The 17,441-nt window shown below is 40.6% G+C and overlaps 1 protein-coding gene across 1 annotated transcript in view; it reads right to left on the minus strand.

The window, feature by feature from the left end:
* The window catches only part of CEP41 (centrosomal protein 41), a 67,041-nt gene that overhangs the window by 11,333 nt on the left and 38,267 nt on the right, over positions 1-17,441 (minus strand). The window contains exons 7-8 of the mRNA XM_073652496.1: positions 10,858-11,027; positions 2,426-2,493 (exon numbers count right to left, since the gene is read on the minus strand). Of these exons, the coding sequence (XP_073508597.1) occupies positions 2,426-2,493; positions 10,858-11,027 (238 nt within the window). The remainder of the gene's footprint in view (positions 1-2,425; positions 2,494-10,857; positions 11,028-17,441) is intronic.

A 17,441-nucleotide genomic window follows, 5' to 3' on the forward strand; every position in this document is an offset into this window, starting at 1 on the left:
GCACTAAATGTCTAAAAGATGGCCATACACATTATACTAAAAGTTGAAAATGGACACAATGATTGTTTCAGCGGACCGATGACAGACCAGCATTGTCTGAAAAGATCGACAATCTTTCAAATTGTCTCTTCAGATAGGAATAGGACTAGAACTCTAGTGCCACCTATTGGAAGTAGCAATCCTAAAAGTCAATACTGACCCTTTAACGAGTCTTTATCACATGACTTCGGATAAAAGTCAAGACTAGACAATCTTTGAAATTTTTGGACAAAAAATTTTTGTTTGATAAAATGTTTCCAGAAGGATTACTTTTCTTTTACCCTCTGTCATCAAATGTGCATGGCCAGTTTGAAGGATGATGGAGAAATTATTCATCAGACTGTTAAATGGCTACTCCACCACAGGCAGACCTCTATAGAAGATCATTTGATGTAGATTTAAGGTTACATAGAATGATCATCTGCCGAGAACGATTAAACGTAATCAAGTTTAAAAATCATTTCACCCAATGAACGAATGTTTTGCTCGTGATTGGTAGCCTGTTAGAAATTAGCCAGTATAAATGCACCTAAGGGCTAACTCACAATTGCGAATAAATCGGACGAGTGCAATCCGATAAATTAAAAAAAATAAATAAAATAAAAAAATCGGACTGCACTCAGACCAATGTTATTCACTGAGGCAGTGCAGATCTGCCATATTTTTCTCACCGGTATTCGACATGAGGAAAAAAACATCGAAGCATGCGGTGTATGGATGAGTAAATCAGATAAGACACGCCAATGCAAGTATATGGGTACAAGGAAAAAAAAAACACAGACAGCACACGAATCATGCGAATGGCGTTCGATTTTTACGAAAAACATCTCAAAAGGAACCAGGATTGCATCAGCCAAGTACAAGAAGTTCACAGCCACGTCGTTTTAAAAAAAATAAAAAAATATTTATTACGTTAAAAAAGCATAAAAAGCTGTAGAATAAACTCCATATGAAAGGCACTAGAGGGTGCAAGTTTATAATATGTAAGTGGGTTTAGAAATGTTTTATCTGTAGGATATCTATCTAATAGCCTTTTATCATCTCTCGCTTTATGTATGATTGCTTTCTTATTTTTGTCAACTAGCTTATACATTTACATAGACTATTATAGTATGTAAAAGATGTTAAAAACGTATTGCATATGGATCCGAGCCGAGAAAATAATTGCACACTCACATTTCACTTGCATGACGAAAGGTAAAGCAAACAGATTCCACTCGTCCAACTTTTCTGGATGAGAATGGAACAGATTTTTTTATACGCTAGTGTGAGCGAACTCTTAAAGAATAACTAAACTTTTTGGGAGATTTTCTTAATAGGTTTTATGCCCTTCAATTATGAGTAGGTTGGTTGGGGTAGGTGTCTTGAAACCCCCACCAATCGCTCTATAGACCTCTTGGAAGTGTAGTAGAACTCTTACGAATTCTGTAAAAAAGTCATAGGCTCCTGTCTCCTGCACATTTATAAGAAATCTTAGGAGAGATCTCAGGACCTGGATCCTGACCAATCTACTCAGAATTAAATGGCTTTAAACATAAAATATCTTCCCAAACTTAAGTTATTCTTTAAATATGTAATATCGCTACTGCCTGCGTTTTATTAGTACTGTGGTTCCTGTATGGTGCGCAGTCTGAACATGGCTGTTAACAACAGCTTCAATAATCTCCTTACCCTTGTTAAAAATATACTGGGAGTTGCAGTTTCATGCAATACAATTGTATATGGAGGGGGCTGACCAAAAATTGCAATTGATTGCCGTACTAAGCTTGGTGATGAACTCATATACTGATGATGGTTCTGGTGCTGCATTCCTGTACTGATGGTGATTCTGGTCCTTTAGTCATGTAAATGAGATAATTCTTAAATTTGTCAGATTTGACAATATAGCTACCAGCCAGCAGTCAGGGTGCTGTCCTTTGCAAACATGGACAATACAAAGACTGAAAATACCGTTGCCTTAACGAGGCCAAATATGTATGCAAGCTGAACAAGTATTTAACTAAAGCCTTTATACACTTAGATAACTACGTTCAGCCGATTGTTTGGCTGCCAGTTATCTCACCCAACTTTATCATACACAGGAGTTCAAAAGGGTTTGCAGTCCAAAATTGTACATACTGAATCCTTATCTTCCCAGACAATCATTTGCATGGGGGCCCCATACACATTAGACGGTCAGCTGAATCTATCAATAATGGCTGGCTCAGCTGACATTAGTCTAATGTGTATGGGGGCAGTATCTACTCTCTAAAGGGTATGGGCACTTTTAGTCTGACTTTCAAGTAGAGGGCATGACCATTTAAAGTGCCTAAGGCATCATGACCACCAAATATGGCCCAGATTACCATATATTATTTTTAGTATATGGAGGGACACAAAAGGATACATAACTCAGGATTTCTGGTGTGAATGGATTCATTGTTCTGGAAAGCATCGCAGTAGGATAGCTGTAAGCTGCAAAGAAAAATATATAAAGCATAAATTAAAGCAGATCACATTATTGTGACACAGCATATAGTATTCTTTATAAATAGGTTGCAATGCTTTTCACCAATACACTTGGTGAATACCATGTACTTTATTATTGGTGCAATTTATTTATTTATATAGCGCCATCATATTCCACAGTGCTTTAAAGATCTCATCATTGCTGTCTCCAATGGGGCTCACGATCTAAATTCCTTACCAGAATGTCTTTGGAGTGTAAGAAGACATCGGAGTACACGGAGGAAACCCACGCAAATGCCTTGAAAAATTGGGATTTGAACCCAGGACCCCGACACTCCAAGGCAACAGTGCTAACCACTGAGTCACCGTACTTCCCAATTTGCCTAGTAAATCTCTTTCACTGCCCTACCAATCTGTCTTGAGAAGCACGAAGAAAACAGTCTCCTTGAAATATATATATACGCAAGGGAACACCATCACTATATAAATGCTGCCTATGCCATTGCTGACCAAGGGCATCGGTTCTGTAACTATTAGGTGCAAATTCCCATTTGCCATATAACTAGATAAATACTATTTGTTGAACTCAAGTAAGAAACTTTTCTAATCTTCTAGTGCAGGAGACAAAAGTCTTTGTAATGTAATGCAGTTACTTATTTTTGTCCAGCATTTCTGTGCTGTCTTTTAAGGTGACCCCAGCTTTGTCAATTAACCCCTTTACGTACCACAAATGTACAGAACAAAGGCTGGAGATAGTTTCTGCATAGTTCCATACATGTACTGCACTATGATGATGCAAAAGCTCTGAGCGCATATTTAGTCATGGTCTCTACATCTCAGATCCCACTGTAATGGCCAGGATCTATAATCATATAAGTACAAAACATTGTGGCACCCCCCCCCCTCCCCCATCCAGGGATGAGAAGACTAGTCCAAGTAACAGGTCTCCGCCAGCCACTCGGCTACACTGACTGCTCTCTTCCTATATGCACATACAAAGGCAGCGGGTAAGGAGAAGCCGGCGGAAACCTGCCTCTTCGACTAGTCACCTTGTCTCTGTCTGCACTTTCAAATATGTTTCTCTCTTAAGTGCCTAGGTATTTCAGCGTAAAACATAGATATTCGTAATGCATGGGCCAGTCTCAGATTAATGCTGCCTGAGATACACTGGTTACTGATTCTTGTTTCTTGTATCTATAAATGTAGTCTACAAATTCTGTAGTCAGAAATAGGTGCAGGAAGGAAGGGTTTGCGTTCATGGAGAACTGGGCCGACTTCGCTGTCAGCTACAATAGGGAGGGGCTGCATCTCAACGGGGAGGGTGCAGCTATGCTGGGGGAAAAAAGGCAAAAAAGGTGGAGGGTGTGTATTTTTGTAAGATCCAACTTAAAACCTGTTATCAATGACGACATTGGGGGAAGCTGCGACAATGTAGAGTCAGTCTGTGTAAATGTACATGGGGATGGCCATAATGGAAAGCTGCTAATTGGAGTTTGTTGCAAGCCTCCTAGTATAGCTGAACAGGTAGAGGACAAAATGCAGCAAATAATAAGAAAATCCCCCATAATAAGGATCCTAACTATCCAGATATTCAATGGGACAAAGAATCTTCCAGTTGTGTTAAAAGCTGCAAGTTCTTATCTACAGTTCAGGACAATTACCTCTCTCAGCTGATAGATGAACCAAAGAGGGGAGGTAATCTGCTGGATCTGGTGCTGTCAAATAGACCAGATACAATTTCAGATCTACAGGTCCGGGAGCAATTAGGAAACAACGACCATAATATGGCAAGTTTCAATGTAATATTTAATAAAACATTTCAAAAAGGAAATGCAAAAATCTGGGTATGCCGAATGTAAATGGGGCAGGTTTAAGGAAATACTAGAATCCTGTAGAAAATTTATACACTCTGGTAATAAAATTTCCAGGAATAAAAAGAAACCATTATGGATAAATAAGACAGTACAAATTTTAATAAGACAAAAACAAAGGGCATTCAAAATCTTGAAGGCCGAAAATACAGAAATAGCATTTCAGGGGTATAAAAGACCTAAATAAAAAATGTAAAAAAGAAATCAAGCTAGCAAAATTATCTACAGAGCAACAAATCGCCTGGGACATTAAATTAAATCCCAAAAAATGTTATACATACATCAATGCCAAAAAGAGAAAATCAGATGGTATCGGCTCCTTAAAAGACGATAATAGTAAGATAATTATAGAGGACAAAGAAAAGGCTGAGATATTAAACAGACACTTTTCATCCATGTTCACCAACAAACAGTCTGTTCCAGGGATCTTTCAACAGGGAAAAAAAAATCAAAGTTCACCACCTGATATAACTAGTTTAATACAAGAAGAAGTACACCTGAGTCTGAACAAATTAAACATTGACAAATCCCCTGGACCAGATGGTATTCATCCACGGATACTGAGGGCATTGAGCTCAGTAATTGATAAACCGCTGTATCTCGTATTCTTAAACTCTCTTGTAACAGGGATATTGCCACAGGATTGAAGGATAGCCAATGTGGTACTGATTTTTAAGAAAGGTAAGAAGGTGGATCCAGGTAACTACTGTCCAGTAAGTCTGACATCAGTAGTGTGCAAAGTTTTTGAGGGCATTATAAGGGATGACCTGCAGAGTTATAGCGCAGAGAATAATATAATAAATGATAATCAGCACGGATTCATGAAGAATAGGTCATGTTTAACCAACATGTTGGGGTTCTATGAGGAGGTAAGTGTAAATCTGGATGTTGAGAATGCGGCTGATGTGATTTATCTGGACTTTGATACTGTACCACATAGCTGCCTTATACTGAAGCTACAGAAGCAAGGACTTGGGGGAACTATATGCAGATGGGTAAGGAATTGGCTACATGATAGGAAACAGTCATAAATGGTACGTTCTCTAAATGGGGCATAGTCAGCAGTGGGATACCGCAGGGATCTGTTCTAGGACCGATTCTTTTTAACCTCTTTAGTAATGACCTGGGGGATGGGATTGTGAGTAAAGAGTCAGTTTTTGCTGACGATACCAAACTATGTAGGATATTAAAATCTGATCTTGACATTACAATATTGCAGAACAATCTGGATAAGATCACTGAATGGGCAAACACTTGGGAGATGAGGTTTAATGGAAGATAAATGTAGAGTAATGCACCTAGGACGGAGTAATCCTATTGCTACATATACATTAAATGGGAGTATATTCGGGACTACAGAACAGGAGAAGGATTTGGGTATTCTGGTTACGAGTAAGCTGAGCAGCAGTACTCAATGTCAAGCAGCTGCCGCAAAAGCAAACAAGATTTCAGGGTGTATAAAAAGAGAAATAAAATCTCGTGATCCCAATGTACTGTTGTTACCCCTTTATAAATCACTGGTGAGGCCACATTCGGAATATGGAATCCAGTTTTGGGCTCCACATATTAAAAAAAGATATTCAGAAGTTAGAGTCAGTTCAAAAGGTGGGCAACTAGACTATTAGAAGGATGGAAGACCTCTCATATGATGAGAGGTTGGAAAAGTTGAGCTTGTTTACCTTAGAAAAACGACGCCTCGGAGAGGATCTCATTTACATGTATAAATATATGTGTGGTCAGTACAAAGGACTGGCACATGACTTATTCCTTCCAAAGATCATACTAAGGACCAGGGGGACTCATTACTTGTGGAAGAAAGGTGATTCCGGCACCTAAACAGGAAAGGGTTCTTTACAGTCAGATCAGTCAGACTGTGGAATGTAGTAAAAAAAAAAAAAAGGCTGGATGATTTCCTCGATATACATAACATTGTGGGCTACAGTTAAATTAGACAAAATGTTACACCTATAATAGTACTTTTGATCCAGTGTTCTTGTACTGATCGCCTTTCTCGGGGTCAAGAAGGAATTTTTCCCTGTGATGCAAATTGGCTGAATGTGTCCAGGGTTTTTTGCCTTCTTCTGGATCAACAGATTTAGGTATAGGGATTTTAGTAATACCGTAACAGTAATACAAAAATAAACCAGTTTAGAATTTAATTAGTTTTATTTGTAATTGTAATAGTGCAGTAATGATACAAATGAATTACTATTTTTATTTTTGAGGCCTAGTTCCAGTAAGTTAGTGTAGTGTTGGTATGGGGAGTACAATTGAGGGAGGAAGGTTGAACTTGATGGACCTAGGTCTTTATTCAACCTATGTTACTATGTAAATTAAAAATACCACTGTTGCATTAGGGCACATACAAGCGGAATATGAATTCTACGTGTGCTCTTTTGAGACTCGTGCCCTGCCGCCTTACCCCACACGTTAGCCTTGTCGCTATGACCAGGCAGTCGAGGTACATTTACACTGGCCGATCAGAGGTTGTTTCATAGCTTGTCTTGACAGGCTGACCGGACTTGTATGTCCACACAACGGTCAGTAACATGATTGTTCAGTGCATGTAGAATAGCATGTTATCACTTGCTGACGGATATGTGCTGACAAAAACAAGGATCATTAAGCACGCTTAAAAATCATTTCACATGACAAACGTTTTGCTCATTTTTTGAGTGTAGGCAGCCTGTTTACACAGGCCAATAATCGGGAAACAAGTGTTCTTATGACTGCTCATTCCCAATTATCTGTCAGTGCCAAGACAATATAATGAGCCATCACTAAGCTCCACAAGCTCACGGTATAGCCTTCTATTACTGGGTCTGTGTTCCCAATTCCTCGAAGATAGGTGTATACTACCTGCTGCTTGGGGTCCACATGTGGCCCTCGATGCCCTTCTGTGCGGTCCTCAACAAGTCACATTGTCTAGTGCCTGATCATATGTATTTTCCATGTTCGGGAGTAGAGAACTGGCATGAAACAATGTAGGGATGGGTAACAATGTTGTACTGTGTGGCCATGCCATTCTCTATACAAGGAGTAGAAGGGAAACACCTGGCTGTCAGCGTCTCGCGTAAACTACAAAGGATAAAGCTGAATCAATTGCCTCTTCCATTCTGGACTGCAAATGGAAGGAAAGAGGCCCCTATCCTCCTGAGAGGTGGGCGTCTTAAAAATGGAAAACACCTATTAGATATTTATGTAGTGAAGTTTTTGCAGCCCATGGGGCTGTTTCAATGTAATGTCTAATATTATTTGTACCCATTGAAATGTAAAATGCTACGGAGTTTGTTGGAGTTCTACAAGTAAAAGTATTACTTTTATATAATAATGTCGCCGAGAAGGGTTTCATTCATTGTGTATTTGTCAAGAGAAAGAAAAACAACCCATCCACTGCCATATCAATAAACCTAGATACAACAAAGAATGGTATTTTTAATCCTAGTCTATCCACACATTTTTTATTAGAACATACAAACAATCAAAATAACGAATACCGTATTTTTCGGAATATAAGACGCACTTTTTTCCTCAAAAATTTTGGAGGAAAATGGGGGGTGCGTCTTATAGTCCAAATGTTGGTGGGGGGGTATGTATAAATATATGTATAAATATATATATATATATATATATATATATATATATATATATATATATATATATATATATATATATATATATATATATATATATATATATATATATATATATATATATATATATATATATATATATATTACACACACTGGGGGGGGGGGCGGTAGTGGTAGAGGAGCAGGGCACAGGAGGCAGCAGCCGCCTGCTGCACCCTACACTGTCCCCGCTGCTAAAGAAAATGAATATTCACTGCTCCCCACGCCCATAGGCCTGGGGAGCACCGAATATTCATGCTCCTTAATAGCAGCACACAGTGTAGCCGCAGCGCGGCTCCTGCTGCTGCCAGAATCTGTTAAAGGGCATGAGGAGGGTGTGTGGGGAGGGGGTGAATATTCATACCCTTTAATAGTGGGCACAAGCGATCGCCCGGCATCAGCAGGAGCCACGCTGCGGCTACGCTGTGTGCCGGCTATTAAGGAGCATGAAGTCACTGCTCCCCACGCACACAGTCCCGGCGTGGGGAACAGTGACTTCCGGCAGCTGATCTCTCCTTGTGAGCCGCGCATGGTAGTGATGCCATGCGTGGCTCACATGGCGAGATCAGTGCGGGCAGACAGGACGCAGCGCTGGAGAAGAGAGAAGAAAGGTGAGTAGGAGTGTTTATTTATTTTTTTATGTGCAGCATGATGGGGATGAGGGGCGCCATGCATACCAGGCCAGGAATGAGGGGCCATGCATACCAGGCCAGGAATGAGGGGTGCCATGCATACCAGGATAAGGATGAGGGATGCCAGACATACCAGGATGGGGATGGGGGCCACGTATAAAAGGAAGGGGGGGCATATATACCAGGATGGGGGATATTGTCAGAATTGGGGGACATTACCCCTATACCAGTGTCAGCAGAAGACCCCCTCCCCCTTAAAAGTGCATCGTGAACACATTTTTTACTTAAATTTTTTTTTCTATTTTTCTCCCCTAATACCTAGGTGCGTCTTATGGTCCGGTGCGTCTTAAAGTCAGAAAAATACGGTATAACAAACATCCAATTAATTTACGCTTAGCCACATTGGAACAGATACCTGATCATTCCCTCAATAGATTTCAAGAGATAATTAATCTTGAATCTTACGGGATTTTTAAATTGTTTGCTCTAACCCCAGAAGGGTTAAATGAAATCATTGAGAACACATGCTAAGAGGTTAAATAAAATTATCGACAGGATACGTTGAGGAATACATATATCCTCCTATGAAATCATAATATAACATGCATACAGATTGAACTAATATGTTTTTATATAAGCAATTTAGAATTACAGGTCTGTTATATGTTATTTTTGTATTAAAGTACTGTAAATTGTGCCATAATTCATCAGTGACACAAAACGTCACACCTTACCCCGATAGAGGGACTGGTGTTTTTACTGTGTATTATACCTGAAGAAGGAGAGGGGGTTGAGAGCTCACCACGTTGCTTAATATTTAGTGCCGAGAAATCTGACCGGTGGGTGGCGATTCCGCTGGTGGAGCACAGCAATCCATAGGAACAAAAGTGGAAGGTTTGAGTAACGACCATCCGGTGATTAAAACAAATATTTATTGAAAAATGTTAAAAAACAGGTAGATCCGTCAAATACAAGTTAAAACTAACTTGTATCTGATGGATCCACCTGTTTAACATTTTTCAATAAATATTTGTTTTAATCACTGGATAATCGTTCCTCAAACCTTCCACTTTTTTTCCTCTGAAGAAGGAGTTGATCCATCTCTGAAACGCGCAGTTTTTTAATAAATCCATTCCCTCCATGCTTTGCCCATCGCTACATCCTTGGCAGCACCCGGACAACACCGCCGTTTTCTCTTTATTTCCCTAAACCTTTATTACTCTAAGCATGGTTTAACCTTCCGTGGAATACCTTTATTAATTAGGATGTTTCCCACAGCAGAAAGCACTGGCACAGCACTAGGATATCCCATCACTTGCTGATCAGTAAAGGTACAGCTGCCTGGGCCCCCACAGAATCACTGAATTAACCCTTTCACAGCTTTTCACTAGACAGCAGTGCATTTAACCTGAATAGAGCTGCCCCAGGATAAGGAAGAGATATATACGCAATATTTAAAAATATATTATTTTATTTGAGAATAATTAAAATATATTACATTTTTCTTAATATATTTTAATTATTCTCCAATAAAAATATATTTTTTTAAATATTGCGCATATATCTCTTCCTTATTCTGGGGCTATATACATACCCAGGTTGTGTTTATTCAATTTCTGGAACAGGAAATATTATTTTATACTTGTGACTAGGGTTATTTCTTCATAACCAATTCAAATGAGTAGGACAGTCACAAAAATATCTGCATTAAATCTGCCTCTTGTGAATATACCGAGGCACATACAGATGTTCCACTGAACTTTATAGGAGTTCCAAGCCAAACTCGCATCAAAATTTCTGGCATTTTTAATGCAGATTTGTCACAAAATACTCCATGCATTTCAAAAAGTGAAATCTGGGTGTAAATCCCCAGCAAAAAATAGATTGTATAAACGTGGATTCCAAATCCGCATCACAGGTCAATTTCTGCGGCAGATTTTTACTATGCATGGGCATGAGATTTGGCATAATCTCTTACACTTTGATGGCAAATACGCTGTGGCTTTTCTAGGTGTGAACATACACTTACAGATCTCTGCCCCCTTGGCCAGAATATTGATTGAATGTGAATTATCCAGCAGTCACATCACTGCGCAGAGTTATCATGTAAAACGGGCACCTGAACTCAAAAGGGACAGTGCCAAGTTTTGTAACCATGTTCCCCTTTATTCCCATAGATAGTAACCTAAAATAAAAATGAATAACTTGAAATCACTTGTACAATTATACACTGACCTCCAATGATATGGCACTGGTCATAACAGTCCTTGTCACGGACATCCAGGAGAAGGAACGGGCAATCTTGGTATGGCTTCTCCAGGGATCTGGGGCTGCACCCAGGAGCTTTTTTACTTGTCATCTTTGGATCATTATCCAGGTCTAATTCTCCAACTCCACTGATAACACTGTGAAAGGGAAAGTCGCAGAACGGCATCATGAAAAAACCGACTAACGCATGAAAAGGTAGGTAAACATCTTACACTTAAATAAAAAAAAACTCCCTTAATGACAGGCACATTTTGCTTTGGTGTTTTCATTTTTTCCTATTTTCTTATTCAAATTGTCTCTTCAAAGAGGAAGAGGAGTGGAACTCTAGCGCCACCTATTGAAAGCAGCAATTTACAGTTCATCTGCCCACCAAACTATATAGACTTCGCATCCGTCTTTTAGTTATGACATGCTAGGTTTTTAACCTCACTCCTGGATTTATATTCGTTCACTAAATAAAGAAACGTTTTCATTCCGTGGAGCAGATCCTCTTCTTATGAGGTTTACTTAAAACCTTTCGAAAACTCTATTTTCAACTTTTTTTATTCTAGTTTTCATAAAGAACTTATCAGAAATTGTTTGATGGCTTGTTCTAAATACCGTGTCCAAATCACAGTCTCTTATGAAGCTAAACCCATGATTGGGCTTCCCAGGAATACCAACAAAAACAAGATCCCATCATGGGGTGCCATCTCTGTTAGAGACATCATATGCCGGCTGTGTAAAGCAGCCAGCGTCTTCCCCTTGTGATGTGGGTTCAGCTCTTGAGCCCACTCCATGACGGATATATCTGTCGTGAAGCTTCAAGAGCTAAAACAAGGGCGATCAATCTAAAATCATTACTGTGGCCTTGTCTAATAGTGTCGTCGGAAAGCCACAACCTGCCTAATAAAACAACAACAGGCCGCTGCTTAACCCCTTCACCCCCGGGGCCACTTTCCATTTTTGCATTTTCGTTTTTTGCTCCCCTTCTTCCCAGAGCCATAACTTTTTCATTTTTCGGTCAATATGGCCATGTGAGGGCTTATTATTTGCGAGACAAGTTGTACATTCGAACAACATATCGTGTACTGGAAAACAGGAAAAAAAATCCCAAGTGCGGTGAAATTGCAAAAAAAAGTTGTTTTTTGTTTAGTTTTTTTACCATGTTCACTGAATGCTAAAACTGACCTGCCATTATTATTCCCCATGTCATTTCGAGTTATAGACACCAAAATAAAAAATAAAGTGGTGAGGAAAAAAAAAAAAAAACATCGCCATTTTCTGAGACCCGTAGCATCTACATTTTTCGGAATCTGGGGCCGGGTCAGGGCTTATTTTTTGAAGCCCGAGGTGATATTTTTAGTGACACTATTTTGGGGGTAGATACGATGTTTTGATTGCCCATTATTGCAATGTTGCGGCGACTAAAGAAAAATAATTCTCTGTTCGATTTTTTTTCTCATTACGTCGTTTACCGATCTGATTAATTCTTTTTATACATTGATAGATCGAGCGATTCTGAACGCAGCGATACTAAATGTGTATATTTAATTTTTTATATTGTTTTATTTTGAATGGGGCGAAAGGAGGTGATTTCAATATATATATATTATATATATATTTATTATAATATAATATATATATATTATATATATATATTATATATATATATATATATTATATATATATATATATATATATATATATATATATATATATATATATATATATATATATATATATATATATATATATATATATATATATATATATATATATATACAGTACAGACCAAAAGTTTGGACACACCTTCTCATTTAAAGATTTTTCTGTATTTTCATGACTATGAAAATTGTACATTCACACTGAAGGCATCAAAACTATGAATTAACACATGTGGAATTATATACTTAACAAAAAAGTGTGAAACAACTGAAAATATGTCTTATATTCTAGGTTCTTCAAAGTAGCCACCTTTTGCTTTGTTGACTGCTTTGCACACTCTTGGCATTCTCTTGATGAGCTTCAAGAGGTAGTCAATGGAAATGGTCTTCCAACAATCTTGAAGGAGTTCCCAGAGATGCTTAGCACTTGTTGGCCCTTTTGCCTTCACTCTGCGGTCCAGCTCACCCCAAATCATCTCGATTGGGTTCAGGTCTGGTGACTGTGGAGGCCAGGTCATCTGGCGTAGCACCGCATCATTCTCCTTCTTGGTCAAATAGCCCTTACACAGCCTGGAGGTGTGTTTGGGGTCATTGTCCTGTTGAAAAATAAATGATGGTCCAACTAAACGCAAACCGGATGGAATAGCATGCCGCAGCAAGATGCTGTTGTAGCCATGCTGGTTCAGTATGCCTTCAATTTTGAATAAATCCCCAACAGTGTCACCAGCAAAGCACCCCCACACCATCACACCTCCTCCTCCATGCTTCTCGGTGGGAACCAGGCATGTAGAGTCCATCCGTTCACCTTTTCTGCATCGCACAAAGACAAGGTGGTTGGAACCAAAGATCTCAAATTTAGACTCATCAGACCAAAGCACAGATTTCCACTGGTCTAATGTCCATTCCTTGTGTTCTTTAGCCCAAATAAGTCTCTTCTGCTTGTTGTCTGTCCTTAGCAGTGGTTTCCTAGCAGCTATTTTACCATGAAGGCCTGCTGCACAAAGTCTCCTCTTAACAGTTGTTGAAGAGATGTGTCTGCTGCTAGAACTCTGTGTGGCATTGACCTGGTCTCTAATCTGAGCTGCTGTTAACCTGCGATTTCTGAGGCTGGTGACTCGGATAAACTTATCCTCAGAAGCAGAGGTGACTCTTGGTCTTCCTTTCCTGGGGCAGTCCTCATGTGAGCCAGTTTCTTGCAGCGCTTGATGGTTTTTGCACTTGGGGACACTTTCAAAGTTTTACCAATTTTTTGCATTGACTGACCTTCATTTCTTAAAGTAATGATGGCCACTCGTTTTTCTTTACTTAGCTGCTTTTTTCTTGCCATAATACAAATTCTAACAGTCTATTTAGTAGGACTGTCAGCTGTGTATCCACCAGACTTCTGCACAATACAACTGATGATCCGAACCCCATTTATAAGGCAAGAACTCCCACTTATTAAACCTGACAGGGCACACCTGTGAAGTGAAAACCATTTCCGGTGACTACCTCTTGAAGCTCATCAAGAGAATGCCAAGAGTGTGCAAAGCAGTCATCAAAGCAAAAGGTGGCTACTTTGAAGAACCTAGAATATAAGACATATTTTCAGTTGTATCACACTTTTTTTGTTAAGTATATAATTCCACATGTGTTAATTCATAGTTTTGATGCCTTCAGAGTGAATGTACAATTTTCATAGTCATGAAAATACAGAAAAATCTTTAAATGAGAAGGTGTGTCCAAACTTTTGGTCTGTACTGTATATATATATATATATATATATATATATATATATATATATATATATATATATATACACACATATACATACCAAAAGTTTGGACACACCATCTCATTTAAAGAAATTTCTGTATTTTCATGACTATGAAAATTGTACATTCACACTAAAGGCATCAAAACTATGAATTAACACATGTGGAATTATATACTTAACAAAAAAGTGTGAAACAACTGAAAATATGTCTTACCGTATTTTAGAGGAGGAAAAAAAAAAAAAAAAAAATGTAAGCAAAAAAATGTGGTCATGATGCACTGTTAAGGGGGAGGGTGTCTTCTGCTGACACTGGTATAGGGGTAATGTCCCCCAATTCTGACAATATCCCCAATCCTGGTATATATGCCCCCCCCCCTTCCTTTTATACGTTGTCCCCATCCTGGTACGCATGGCCCCCCCCCCCCGTCATCCCCGTCCTGGTACGCATGGCCCCCCTGTCATCCCCGTCCTGGTACGCATGGCCCCCCGTCATCCCCGTCCTGGTACGCATGGCCCCCCCGTCATCCCCGTCCTGGTACGCATGGCCCCCCCGTCATCCCCGTCCTGGTACGCATGGCACCCCGTCCTGGTACGCATGGCACCCCGTCCTGGTACGCATGGCACCCCTCATCCCCGTCCTGGTACGCATGGCACAGCAGTCCCCATCCTGGTACGCATGGCACCTCTCATCCCTATCCTGATATGCATGGCACCCCTCATCCCTGTCCTGGTATGCATGGCACCCCTCATCCCTGTCCTGGTATGCATGGCACTCCTCATCCCTATCCTGGTATGCATGGCACCCCTCATCCCTATCGTGGTATGCATGGCACCCCTCATCCCTATCCTGGTATGCATGGCACCCCTCATCCCTATCCTGGTATGCATGGTCTCCCTAATCCTCATTATGCTGCACATAAAAAAAAAAAAAATAAACACTCCTACTCACCTTTCTTCTCTCCTCCAGCGTTGCGTCCTGTCTACCTGCACTGATCTCTCCATGTGAGCCGCGTATGGCGTCACTGCCATGCGAGGCTCACCAGGAGAGATCAGCTGCCGGAAGTCACTGCTCCCCACGCCGGGACTGTGTGCGCGGGGAGCAGTAACTTCACTCTCCTTCATAGCCGGAACACAGCGTAGTCGCGCTGCGTTTCCTGCTGCTGCCGGCTATCTCGTGTGCCCGCTTATTAAAGGGCACAAATATTCACCCCCTCCCCACGTCCATGGGCGCGGAGAGAGGTTGAATATATATATACCCCCCCCCCCCCAACATTCGGACTATAAGACGAAGCCCCCATTTTCCTCCAAAATTTTGGAGGAAAAAAGTGCGTCTTATAGTCCGAAAAATACGGTATATTCTAGGTTCTTCAAAGTAGCCACCTTTTGCTTTGATGACTGCTTTGCACACTCTTGGCATTCTCTAGATTAGCTTCAAGTGGTAGTCACCGGAAATGGTCTTCCAACAATCTTGAAGGAGTTCCCATCTCGATTGGGTTCAGGTCTGGTGACTGTGGAGGCCAGGTTATCTGGCGTAGCACCCCATCACGCTCCTTCTTGGTCAAATAGCCTTACACAGCCTGGAGGTGTGTTTGGGGTCATTGTCCTGTTGAAAAATAAATGATGGTCCAACTAAACGCAAACCGGATGGAATACCATGCCGCTGCAAGATGCTGTGGTAGCCATGCTGGTTCAGTATGCCTTCAATTTTGAATAAATCCCCAACAGTGTCACCAGCAAAGCACCCCCACACCATCACACCTCCTCCTCCATGCTTCACGGTGGGAACCAGGCATGTAGAGTCCTTCCGTTCACCTTTTCTGCGTCGCACAAAGACACGGTGGTTGGAACCAAATATCTCAAATTTGGACTCATCAGACCAAAGCACAGATTTCCACTGGTCTAATGTCCATTCCTTGTGTTCTTTAGCCCAAACAAGTCTCTTCTGCTTGTTGCCTGTCCTTTGCAGTGGTTTCCTAGCAGCTATTTTACCATGAAGGCCTGCTGCACAAAGTCTCCTCTTAACAGTTGTTGTAGAGATGTGTCTGCTGCTAAAACTCTGTGTGGCATTGACCTGGTCTCTAATCTGAGCTGCTGTTAACCTGCGATTTCTGAGGCTGGTGACTCGGATAAACTTATCCTCAGAAGAAGAGGTGACTCTTGGTCTTCCTTTCCTGGGGCAGTCCTCATGTGAGCCAGTTTCTTTGTAGCGCTTGATGGTTTTTGCAACTGCACTTGGGGACACTTTCAAAGTTTGCCCAATTTTTTGGACTGACTGACCTTCATTTCTTAAAGTAATGATGGCCACTCGTTTTTCTTTACTTAGCTGCTTTTTTCTTGCCATAATACAAATTCTAACAGTCTATTCAGTAGGACTATCAGCTGTGTATCCACCAGACTTCTGCACAACACAACTGATGGTCCCAACCCCATTTATAAGGCAAGAAATCCCACTTATTAAACCTGACAGGGCACACCTGTGAAGTGAAAACCATTTCCGGTGACTACCTCTTGAAGCCCATCAAGAGAATGCCAAGAGTGTGCAAAGCAGTCATCAAAGCAAAAGGTGGCTACTTTGAAGAACCTAGAATATAAGACATATTTTCAGTTGTTTCACACTTTTTTGTTAAGTATATAATTCCACATGTGTTAATTCATAGTTTTGATGCCTTCAGTTTGAATGTACAATTTTCATAGTCATGAAAATACAGAAAAATCTTTAAATGAGGTGTGTCCAAACTTTTGCGATCATCAGAATTGCTCACTGGCTATGAACGCCGACCGCTGGGTGGTGCTCATAGCCTCCCGGCAATAACAACCGCAGGGGTCTCCTGCAGACCCCAGGTTGTCGTGCCAACCCATCTGCGACCCGTGGTCATGTGACAAGGGCGCCGATGGGCGGGACTTATGACATCCATCCGTGATTCCACCCGCAGCTGTTAGGGGCACATGACAGCTGATCAGATCAGCTCATCGCCGGAGCCCGCACCAAAGAGAGACCCGACATGTGCCGTACATGTACGGCAAATGTCGGAAAGGGGTTAAAAGGGTATTCCCATCTCCAATATCCTATCCCAATATGTAGTAAGTGTAAATTATAATATTAGCAAATACCTCCAGTACCCATGGTTATGACCACTAACAACTAGCTA

This window comes from Phyllobates terribilis, unplaced genomic scaffold, assembly GCF_046119375.1.
Source record: "Phyllobates terribilis strain yellow unplaced genomic scaffold, ASM4611937v1 Scaffold_11__3_contigs__length_659146591, whole genome shotgun sequence".
Lineage (NCBI taxonomy): Eukaryota > Metazoa > Chordata > Amphibia > Anura > Dendrobatidae > Phyllobates > Phyllobates terribilis.